General features: G+C 42.9%; 1 protein-coding gene across 2 annotated transcripts in view; it reads left to right on the forward strand.

Moving 5' to 3' along the window:
- LOC311027974 (retinoic acid receptor beta-like) overlaps positions 1-11,622 on the forward strand; it is a 110,659-nt gene extending 99,037 nt beyond the window's left edge. For both annotated transcript variants that reach the window (XM_084032206.1, XM_084032207.1), the window contains exons 7-8: positions 4,104-4,262; positions 5,424-11,622. In XM_084032206.1, coding sequence (XP_083888332.1) covers positions 4,104-4,262; positions 5,424-5,770 — 506 coding nt within the window. In that variant the 3' untranslated portion in view covers positions 5,771-11,622. The remainder of the gene's footprint in view (positions 1-4,103; positions 4,263-5,423) is intronic.
- Positions 11,623-12,548: the final 926 nt, after the last annotated feature.

Here is a 12,548-nt window from a genome sequence, read left to right on the forward strand (position 1 = left end):
AATACAGCATCTAAGTTTAATGAGTCAATGGAGCAAGGAAAGTGCCACTTGTTTTTAAATGTAACTGTTGTGGTAACCGGTTAAAAGGTGTTGGGCTATCAGGAGCAAAATTAACTGATAACCGAAATCAACACCGTACCCCCGCACGGTTGTCTTGAACAGAGAAATTAAGTATAGAGTCCAACACGGTTTTATGCACAGAGCTGTACATATGTTTATTTCTGCTGTAAAGTTTGGCATTTTAACACAACTGACTCCCTTTTGGAGCCAGCCTCAAGTGGCCATTTGAAGAACTGCAGGTTTTGGCACCTCGGTCTTCATAAGCGGAATGAAAAAACCCGATCCACTCCACATTCGAACCACGCTCCACCTGCTCTCCATTCAACATAGTCAGCCTGCATTAACTCCTTTGGATAACTACAGCACAGTATGGGATGAAAGTAAGCCAGAATCCACGGGAGTCTGAAACCAGGTCAACCACAGGTTGCTATCAGTGAGATGGAACTGTCCTGACTGCCAAACGTGGGAGGGGTATGTTACGACGGCGTCAGACAGCTGAGTGGAATGTTGGAGCGGCCCTTCCAGAGGAATTAAACCTTCTCTGGTTGTTTTCCACAGAGATACCTGAGGCATGACTAAAGGAGCACTCACACTACCCCAACCGGACCGCGCCCAGGCACGATTGAGCCTAAAGCCCGGATTGTTTGGCCAGTGTGAGCGCTCCGTTCCGTACTTAAGAACGCTTCCTCGGCAGGATTGGACGAGGTGGATTTGAGTATGGTACGATTCAATCACGGGTACGCAATGTGAACATGACATAGGCTTTAATCTATAGGCCGTCCCTCTCATTATCTCAGTGCTCTACTCGGATCTCCCCCCGCTATCGAGACGATTTATGACTGAAAACACTGTTGATGACTGTAGGACACAGCGGGGTTCTGGGTCGGGTTTGAGCTTCTGACTGGTGGTGTGAGCGGTACCGGAGCAGAACCGTAGTATAGTACTTTTATCATATAATTTGCTCCGCTCGCGCTCACATGCGCCGAGTGTTTACTAGAAATATGTGCAGACGGACTTGTCAGTAAAGTTTCAGTTTCTCTATCGTGATGACTTGATACGGCACTCTTTGAACATCAAGCCATACGTGTGTCGTATTACGACGTGATGACGTTTGTGCAACAACCAATCGGGCGGGGGCCCGTTTGTGCTGGAGCAGTGTGAGTGCAAACCGGCTGGGGTTCCCTGTGGGGGGGCAATCGAGCTGAGGCTACGGATCGAATGGCCCTGGTGTGAGCGCGCCCTAACTCCCTCAAAGTGTTACTGTACGTTAGGGCTGGGCGATATGACGATATATATATACATAACGCATTACGTTTGTGGCCACTTATATAGAAAAATTATCTAATTTATTTTCACACTGTTGTGTCTATTTTTGCACAAAAGTTCTTAACGAACTAGAAATTAATAAAATGAAAAAAAGACATTTTCGTCATTTCAATAACCAGAAAACCTACTTTATTGTGGCTTATATCCAGATATGATATTACTGCGATAGAAGATTTTAGCGATGTCGCCCAACCCACCAAATTACGCAGCTCTCACTAGGACGCTTTTCTTCCCCTCTACCTTTCATTTCCATTGGTGCTCAAGCTCCGTCACTGCTGGGGTTTCATTCTACAATATATATTTTTATACTCAATCCCCAGAGCCCTGGCAAATGTTACAGGCTCTTGCATAACCCATGGACAGTATGAGACACCTCTGATTGCCTCTGTTGTCATGCTATGGCTGCTGATCTGCATGCACACACTGCCACCTTTTGGCCTGATTGCATAGTGCACATGTTTTGAAATGTAATCCTCGGTGTGTTACAGACCCTTCACATAATGTTAAACATTATGAGGTTATATATTAGACTACTGTAAGACTAAATCAAGGGTATCGCTTGGAAAACACAGTTGTTATTCATTGTGGTCTACTTGTTTAAAGTAAGGTAGCAACTGACAATTATTTTCATCATATTTGATTTTATATTAATTATGTAGTCTGTCAGAAAATAGTGACATATTCCCATCACAATTCATCAGATCCAAAGGTTGCAGCCACCAAACAAGCAAATCTCAAATCATCACATTTGAGAATCAGTGGAACTGAACTACTGACTCAGTTTTGTTCAAACCAACAGAAATGTATTTGATATCTCTTTTACACATCAGACAAATCAAGTGGACACTTTGCAAAGAGGCTCTTTGTTGGTGCAGCTTTCAAAAACAAAACAAAAATGTCAGTATTTTTCAAAATTTCTCATATTGCAATTCCAGCCCTGAAAGAAAAATGAAGATGCCAGTCCAACCTTGGCAACGCAACGATCAAACATAGCAGAGACGGCAAAACAACAACAAAACAGCTCATTGCTTCAGCAAAATGAAAACCCTCTTTACAAATATAACAAATAGGTGGAGCCACGCCCTCCTACCACACAAACCCCAGCAACACCTCAGCACCGTTCACGTTACGCCATCCCATAATACATCCATGACAGCAGCGCCCAGCCGAGCGAGCAACGCGTGGCGATTAACGGTCATTCTGCAGAATTACAGCACATGTGTATAATGTTGGTAAATGTGCAGATTGAGCAAATATAGGAAACAGCTGCAGATTTAAAATCACCTACACTTTTGATGAGCGCATCACTCGGATGGACTTGGATAAACTTTCTGAATCAGAAAACCCATATTTGGCCCCAATAACCCCACAGGTGGAACTCGTCATCGTCGTAAAGCTAGTGACAACAAGTCCCGCCCATTTTGAGTGAAGATGTGATTGGTTAATTTTACTGCCATTTAAAATAAGTGTATAAATGTATATCCGGACAAGCGATCGGAGCAGTAATTCTGATAGGTCAATAAATTATCTTAGCATTTATTTACATTTTGTTTAGAAATTAAAGTGAATAAATATATTATTTATTTATAACAGTATATTATAAATTGATCAAATCAAATGAGTATGGATTTTGAATTCCTGTTAATTGATAGAGCTAACCAAATTATATATATATATATATATATATATATATATATATATATAAGTCCATCAGTACTCATTTGATAACAAAGCAACCAGACATGGTGTCAACAGTTTTAGCTATTATCTGGAGCAAAAGACAAAAATGCAATGTTGCCGATAACCGTTGATTTCCCCATAAAGCCTTTCAAGCCCGGCAAGTTGAACCAGGAAGTCAATCCATAAAAGTTTTGTTTTTTCTTCCAAATAAGTTTGACAAACCTGGGGGATGGTTTAATTTATTTATATTATTGTAATTATTATATTATTTACGGTAAATATTCGTAGCTCCATTGGACCTACTTAGTGCTTTAGGTATTATCTATTCCGGTACGGCAGTACTATTATTATGTAGGCCTATGGCTGTGCTATTGTCAGGACTGATTGAAGATTGTATCTGTAATACTGCCTCAAGGGAAGTTTAAAAAGCTCATATGTAACACCTGCAACAGGAGGACTGTAAATAATAGAGAAATATGATGTATAACAAAGGCAGATAAAAACTATAAAGATGAATATACAATGACTGAGAAATATGGAGTCAAAAGAAAACTGCCAACTAAAAGGTCCCCCCAAAAAAGAATAAAAAGTAGGGGATTGGTAAAGCTGAGGCACTGGTGCACATTTGACCACTGAGTCTTCTTCTGTGTGCAGAAATGTGGCCTGTGAGAAGATGAATAGCTTTGGATACCACATCTGTGGATTAGTTTTAATGCATTCATTTGTCGCTCTCCTGCTGTTTGAGACTTTGAAAGCCCAGTTATCAGAGCTTAACACTGCGACTCAAAAGAGAGGATTCAAATTGGTTTTCTGCTCAAGTTATCTCATTGTCACCATCTCTGCAGTCTCTCCTCGGCAGCAAATGGGTTGCCATAATGAGATAAACTCTTCCTTCTTAATCAAACCAGGCTTCATGCTGTGATACATGTATTAGCCTCAAGCTTGTCTAAATCAGATAAAGCCAAGACATGGATTTGTCATAATTGAGCCTCAAGTCTAACTTGATTTATGTGTGTGTGCACGTGTGTGTGTGTCAGACCGTCAGGACCTGGAGGAGCCCTCCAAGGTGGACCAGCTCCAGGAGCCGCTCCTGGAGGCCCTGAAGATCTACGTGAGGAAGCGTCGGCCCAGCAAACCACACATGTTCCCCAAAACCCTGATGAAGATCACAGACCTGCGCAGCATCAGCGCTAAAGGTAGGAAGAATATCAACTTACACTTACGTCAGGCGATTGCAGTGAATGCTGGTGCTGTATGAAGCTGCAGTTCAGCTAATGGCCACTAGATGCTGGCTCCAAGACACTAACTGTATCAAAGCCAGGGGGAAATGCTCCAACTTCTACATTGAAATACAAGATGTATGTATCTAATGTAGATCTTGAAAAAAGATTTGAGAATAATTGTTGCGTTAACAACAAATTAAGACTTAAAGAGGTATATATTGTTACGGTTTGCGATTTCTATATTGAGATATTTTTAACGGAGCTAAAAGGAGATGAATATTGAATTTGCAATCATCACGAGACCGGAAATACAGCTACGCAAATGCTAAAGGCCTCGCTATGCAAACATTCTTGGTTGCATGGCAAGTCGGAGTCGACAACTTTATGCAGTCTTTTCGTGTCCGATGTAGTGAAGAAGTTTTCAGTTGCTCGTGGAGGTCTTCGTCCTCTTCAAGTGGCTAAAAAACGTTGCATTACTGGCAGCCAGTAAAAGCCTTTTGCTTTTAACTTTCTGTTGCTAACTTCTAAAGCACATTCGGAACTGAATCAAAGTGTACTCCCAGATCCTCAAAGCCCCTCCTGCCCCTCCGCAGACCTGGGAACCTTGACTTTGGAATGGCATGCCCAAGGGAGCTATACTTGATCCCCTTTGTATCTTTCTTTAAATCCCCTCTTTTAAACGTGCCTTTTTGTAATGTTGCATCGGTTTAACTAATGCTCTTACTGTTTGTACCGGTTTTATTGTCTTCTAATCCTTTGGGGTTTTAGCATCATTTCTTTTGGGTTTTACTTTACTTTTGTTTTATATTTTGTCCTTATCTGGTGTCTGCAGATTAACATTGCTTACACATAAATTTAATTACTGACATACAGTTGATGTGATGTCCCTGCAGTTCAATGTTTTTTTTTTTTTAATGATTAATATTTTACACAAGAATGGGACTTTGGTTGTGCGAGTTGCATAGGGGGGAAATCGTAATGCTTTCACATGTAACGTTTTGGTCATCCATCATGATGAAGACCATGGGATGTCCAGAAAACAGGCTAGTGAGTGAGTGACCTTGAGTAGTAGTAGTATTTACGATGTCACCGCTCTAAATTTTCTTTTAAATCCATACATTTTCCCCTCATCAGGAGCAGAGCGGGTCATCTCTCTGAAGATGGAGATCCCAGGATCCATGCCGCCGCTTATCCAGGAGATGCTGGAGAACTCGGAGGGCCAAGACGGTCAGAGCAGCAGCAAAAGCAGCTCTAGCAGCAGCAGCTCTAGCAGCAGCAGCTCTAGTAGCAGCAGCTCTAGCAGCAGCAGCTCTAGCAGTAGCAGCAGCAGCAGCACTTCGGCGGAGGCGGGGGCCAGCCCCAGCAGTAAGGCCAGCCCCAGCAGTAAGGGCAGCCCCAACGAGGACGCCGCTGCCGCTGAGTCGCCGGAGCCGTTGGACACCGAGAGGGCCACGGCCACACCGCCCAGCGACGAGCCCTAGTCGGCTCTCTTTGACATTCCTTTGCACAAAAAAGGAAAAGCCAGGCAAGGCCTCGACCCCCCCGCTGCCCCTTGACCCCGAACTCCTTTGCTTGGTATTATGTTATCTTTCTATCCTCGTCCTATTTTTTCTTCCCCCCGTTCCCTCCTTAAAAAGAAAACGTCAACACGGAGGCCTCAAACGATCAGTGCTTTGTGTATAATTCTGAATTGAGCTCTTATTTGGCGTGGTGTCTCTGGGACAGGGACTGGGACAGGAAGGGCGTGGCCCTCGCATAGCGCCAGAGATGATACTCCTCAGGTCTCCTGTGTAAATTCTTATCTGCATGACGGGAGTTTGATAAGTGGTTTTACTCCCCTCTCTCTCTCTCTCTCTCTCTCACTCTCTCTCTCTCTCTCTCTCTCTCTGTCCTCATCTCTTCATCTCTCGTATTGTTGGCATACGTACATTGTACATACCATTGTATGGTTAGATCTCTGTTTCTATGATGAATTTTGTGGTGCTTTTTTCATTGTCTTAAATATTATCTTTGAGGCGATACATCGAGGTTTAAAGCGGGACTGATTGTAAGTCCTTCATAAAAGTTATCTAGAATGTTATTGCATATAGACATTATGGAAGTCTAATATTTTATATTTGTTCCTATATTTAAAACCGTTTTTTCGTCTTTTATAACATTTACCGGTTCATGTCTCGACGTGAACGAGTGTGTACATCCGCACGGGCAGAATGCAAAGCTTCTCTCCGCATCGACAGCCGAGTCTGTTCAACTGTTTCCTCAAAAGGAGAGGAGCATGACAGCAGAAGCCTTCGATACGCACTCATCAGACCGACCGCGTCCGTCGTGACCTGAATCTCAGAGGCCCGACAGACGAGATTAGATTTAGAACGAGCCAGTCTATTAGATTGACTCATCTGGTGTCTGTATCTCCTCAGTAAATCAGTTTACCTCACTGTCAAAGCAAATTGGGTAAATTAGGTTGCTGATAGATGCCAGAGATTCTTTCCCGCAGCAGGCCGTGATCACATCGGATGCTTTTTCTATCCGTTTCCCTGTTACTCTAAACCTCAACTGGACCACCATTCAACTTGAAACGTGCAGCACTTTATGATCATCCTCTGGTTAGTTGAGAAGGTTTAACAAGCAACGATTAGTTTCCCCTTCAATAAATAAAAAGTCTGATTCCCAGCATGATCACGCTCGCTGGTCTCAGACCTCAAGTGTCCACTGAAGACGTCTGGCTTCACGTCACGTCTTCTTGCTATTTGTTAATCTAATTCCCACCAACGTGATTTTGTTGCTCAGCGGAAAAAATACAGAAAAAAGGTCTCGTTGCCAGGGAAACTCATTTATTAGAGAATACAAATGTTTGTGCAACGACGTTTAAACAGAGATGAAAATATATCCTTGAAGCAGACATCATGTTCTGTTTGCTCCTGTTGGCGAGCAGCCAGTTTGGTCTTATTTGTTGTAGTTTTGGGACAGCATTTTTTATTTATTTATTCTTTTTTTGCAGTTATGCTGATATGGTTCAGGTCTGGGGTCTGGCAGGTTGTAAACAAGCCAACAAATTAAGCCACATTATCTAAAACCCCTGGAGGTAAAAGCAGAAAGGGAACATGCTCAGATTGTGAACGGGAAAACTGTCACATGAACAATTACATTAAATATGTCAGCAAAGGTTTTTACATTTTAATACATTTTAATACAACTCTTTTTAACAGTAATCAGAAAATACTTTCATCAGCCAAAAAAAAACTATTTTCACCATGTTTTATGGGATAAAATGTTCTACAAATCAGGCTCTGAATAATATATGAACACATTCATCTGTAAAAGTTATCAGAATTAAGATAGGAATGGTAAAACACTGGTAAAAAAAAAACAATTAACTGATAGATATCAGCACAAAATGTCTCCAATCTACGTTCAGACCATTTCTTTTAATTAAAAGGTTTGAATATGTAAATTAGGCATTATCTAACGCAAATGTTTGATGAAATATGATTATGAGGGAAATATACAAAATGTAAAACAAACACTTAAATGTGTATTTTGGATGTTTTCTTCCACAAGAAGACATGATATAGGAGCAAAATAGCCCAAAGGCTCTAGTGCATGGAAAACAGTGTTTTTGCCTGCAGTGTCTCCCCTTAACTTAGTTCAGCCCTTTGCTCCTCTGCGTAGGTCATTGACCAATACCATCTCCCCTAAAAGCAGCAAACTTTGTTAGAGGACTAATGTTTCGACAGCAGCCAGACTCTAACTCCGGCTCTTGCCAAGACAAAAACAAACAGGAGCAGTGCAACAATCACTTGTAAACAGTCTAACTTATTTTGGAAAGAAAACAAACATTGAACTCTGACCTGAATAGTCTTACTTCCTGGTTCAGCTTGGACCCTGTAACTTTTTATTGCTGCAGAATAAAGTGGTAGCTAATCTGGCAAAACTGTTGGTTTATTTCCAACCCGTCTTAGAACATTTGTGGAGTTGCTCTCAGCATTTAGTTTTCGTCACGGCCAAAACTACAACAAAAAAGACCCAAATCATAATAGTTTTTCAGTAGCGCATCACATGGCCTTTGAATTGCTGCTTTTTGTGTATTTGAGCGTTCAGTCTGATCGCAGCCCGTCGCAGCTTAGCTCTTCTGTTAACGGTCGACCTAATGAGTGTGTATCTACCGCTAACAGCATGTAGCTACCAACCGAGCTCTACGAGCGCACATGGGCTCTGCTACGGCCTTATGAGCAGAGCCCCTCAACCTGCTTTTTCTCTCCCTTTTCAGAAGTGTCTTGTTAGAACGGGCGAAACACAGGGGGGGTGCAATCCTTAAAACGCGCTGATGACCGGGCCAGGTGGGTCGGGACGATTGTACACTGACGCAGAAAGCACACGGTGGGGAGGTACACAGACCCTGTCTGAAACGTTCCCCTTGCTCTTCAGACTTGACGGTGTAAACTACATTTAACGATGCGAAAGGAGATTCCCGTTGACCTCTCGAACCCCCGACCTCTCGACCCCACCCCACCTTGACAAATGCAGCCGCTTCTCATTGGACAACTGAGCTCTTCATCTCATTGGCGGGGAGGCAGGGCTGCGAGTCTTGCATCGGATGAGGTGGTCCCGCTGAAATTAGATGAAGATCCCAGAAAGCTGCTGAGGTCACACCTGATACTGGACACTGAGACATAACGTCCATTATATTCTATAAGGACCCAGAATCCCTCACTGCCCCACCGGCTCCATTCACTCGGATGGATGGATGTTCACATACACAACAAACCAACTGTAGCACTTAAACATGTTGAACCTTTGAAATGTCGCCGTAGTCCTGAACCTGCAGACCCTCTGCAACCAGATGAGGCCAAACTTCAGCTTGAAAGAAATTAAGCACAAAAGTTATCCGTGAAAAGAAATATGAATACGACACCTTCGGCAGTGTTCTCACATAGCGATGGTTTCTAAGCAGACATTTGTGCCAGCAGGTAGAGAATTTGGTTCATCTTGAATATGAAAATGAAGTTTTGTCCTTTCAAGCTGCATATCAAGTTTCGACTTTGATCAAAAATGAATTTGCATCAACTTTGTGTCGAGGTACGAAACCAAGCCGAAGTGAATCCGAGTTCAAACTACAGATAAGATGAGATCAACTCCACGGATTGTATCGATGATATGGTGTGATGACATTGAGGAGTCTTGTGATTGGAAATGATTAAATTGTCAAACTCAAGGTCAATTTATTGGCTTATTCTAGAGCTTTTGGTCAGTCTTCAGATGGGCAATACAAAATCACTCACCCCGAGTGTGTTGAATATAGATTCAAACTCAAAACCTGATTCAAAGACCCGGCTATAGGCCTACCTCCCCGTGGATCTCAAACACCTCATGATAAACATGCCGAAGCTGAAGTGATCCAGCTGTTCAGGGCAGCGAGGGCTTCTGGGTCTCAGCAGCACATAATAAATAAAAACCCATCCGCGTTCCATACCTGCTAAGAAATACATATCACAAGGGAAACCAGAGCTGTTTCAGTTGCTTTCGTTTTTTTTTTTTTTTTTCGGTTTTAACGTGTTTGAATGTGAATAATGTCATGGAGTCTGTCAGAAGAATGATATGCAGTGTTAAGGAATACTTCTATCTCAATGTAACATAGGAAATGCTCTCCCTGGGTTCTCTCTCTGTCTTGCTCTCCTGGTGAGAGATGAAAGGGGGGAGGGGGGACTCTTGGTGTTTTTTGATTTGTTTTTTTGTTTTAAAGCTGGAAAACCTTCACAGCCGAAGAATGTCCACATCCACCCCTGAGGAGTCAGGACGGCCGTCAGGCACCTGACCGCAGCGGGACGGTTATCTGTTCCTTTAGGAAACAACTCCGCAATGCTGAATTACTCTCGTTCGTTTCTGTTGAATGTTGTACCGACGTAACTGTAATACTCTACTATCTAGCTCACTGCAGAGATGTTATATAAATGGTGTGTGCTTTGCATTCCAATTGGCAGCTCTGTGGAAAAGACGCTCCGTTATTTGTCCTTGGGAACATCAACTTACATCGAAGTGTTTTTAAAAAAAAAAAGACAAACAGGAGGAGGAAGAGGAGGAGGAGGAGGAACTTGGTGGGCTGATGTGAGCATCTCAGTCGGACTCCACACAACACACACACATGTATAATTTAGGACAATGAAGAAAGGAGCCCACGAATGTGAGAGAAGGACGACCAAGTCACCTCAGCACCTGATATCGTCAATATGTCCCATTCCTGTTCAGTGTCACACAACAGAGCCGCTCCCGGGCCAGGGAGCCAATCGGCTGTCGTCAATCAATCAAACCCAATCAATGGACGGCTGTTTGGTTCACCAGGTCAACTAATCAACCAGGGTTCGACCGATACTGGTACACTTCTTTTTGTTGATAATCGGATGCAGTTTGATTTCGATTTGTGCCAATAATTAATCAAAGCATAACATTTATCTTCAGATACATATCTTCAATCTACCTTCCCAGAATTCCTTTCAACGACACCCGTCCTCCACTGGGAATATCTCAAGTCGCACTAATCAGTATTTTAATATGAACTTTAACGATACATTTACCCAAAAACCAAAGTTGCATCATAATCTGTCCCGTTTAATGGTTTTAAGTGAATTCTACAAATTTCAGGGTTCACGCAGTCACACTGTAAAAACTCATTAGCTATCATGTTACATAGTTTTAGTGGCTCGTTAGAACCTTTAATTAGCTGGATTGACCAAACTAAGATTAAAATCAGAATTTATTCAGAGACCTAAGTAATTATTTTTGGCAAGTATCAGAAATATGATTCAAATTGCAAGTCAGATGCCGAGTTGAATTTTCGCCACATGTAATCTGAACGCAGCATTAGGTTATTTGTTAAAATATGGCATTCGTGGAGTAAAAACTCATGTATCGGTCTAACCCTAGATGAAACACCTGACCTCGGAGCCAGAACACACGACTGTGAACCTCAATATCAATCATAAAGCTCTGTTGTTGTTGTTCTTCTTCTTGGTATCACAAACTGTCCACAGTCGCCTTTATCCCCATCAGAGAACCTCACCACCAATCATATGCAGTGTTGTATAGTCGCGTTACTATGAGACATGCTGGGTGGAAGGCGCAGGGCTCGTTGTGGACTCTTCCCATCGGCCCATGCTGCCTTCCTGTCGGGGAAGTCGACCTCAGGAGATGCTCCGAGGTTTGAGCTTGGATCTGTTTCAGCTCTCCATTTTAAATATTGTCTTTGTTTGTACATTAACATATGCTTTTTATGTTCATATACTGTTAAACTTTACCATGAACTGTCCTGGCAAAGTAATAAAATATATTTATTTTAAAATACTTGTGTGTGCATCTATGATACACTGCCTACACACTCACACGAGGCTGGGCATTGTCCTGCACCAGAGGACCCCAGGGACCACTACACCAGGAGGAACCCAGGGACCACTACACCAGGAGGACCCCAGGGACCACTACACCAGGAGGAACCCAGGGACCACTACACCAGGAGGAACCCAGGGACCACTACACCAGGAGGAACCCGGGGACCACTGCACCAGGAGGACCCCAGGGACCACTACACCAGGAGGAACCCGGGGACCACTACACCAGAGGAACCCAGGGACCACTACACCAGGAGGAACCCGGGGACCACTACACCAGGAGGAACCCGGGGACCACTACACCAGAGGAACCCAGGGACCACTACACCAGGAGGAACCCGGGGACCACTACACCAGGAGGAACCCGGGGACCACTACACCAGAGGAACCCAGGGACCACTACACCAGGAGGAACCCAGGGACCACTACACCAGGAGGACCCTGGTATCCATTGCACCTGTTGTGACTTTCATTTGCACTAAAGCAGCAGAATCTGATTCACAATCACTTGTGCTTCCTAAATGGACAGATTGATCACAGTGAAGTGTAACTGACTTGGTGTTTAAACTGTTTAATCATTTTGGAGCTGTGTATAACAACGATCCTCCGGTTAAAACCTTATTAGAGAGATGACATGAATGTGTAGCAAGTAAAGATCGTAATTGAAATCTGATTAAAAGCTTAAAGCTCCAATAGCAGCTCCTGTATGCTAAAATGTTCCTCACAAAGTGTTAAATGTTAATAATAATATGATCCAGATATCCTGGTTTGTCCAAGATTCAAGCTGGCTGTCACAAGATTTAACAAATACCAGTAAATCCCTATAATGTCCTGGTTCAACATTCTCTCCCAAATTGTCCGTTTTCACCACAATGAGACA

The sequence above is a fragment of the Eutrigla gurnardus genome (assembly GCF_963514095.1).
Source record: "Eutrigla gurnardus genome assembly, chromosome: 17".
NCBI lineage: Eukaryota > Metazoa > Chordata > Actinopteri > Perciformes > Triglidae > Eutrigla > Eutrigla gurnardus.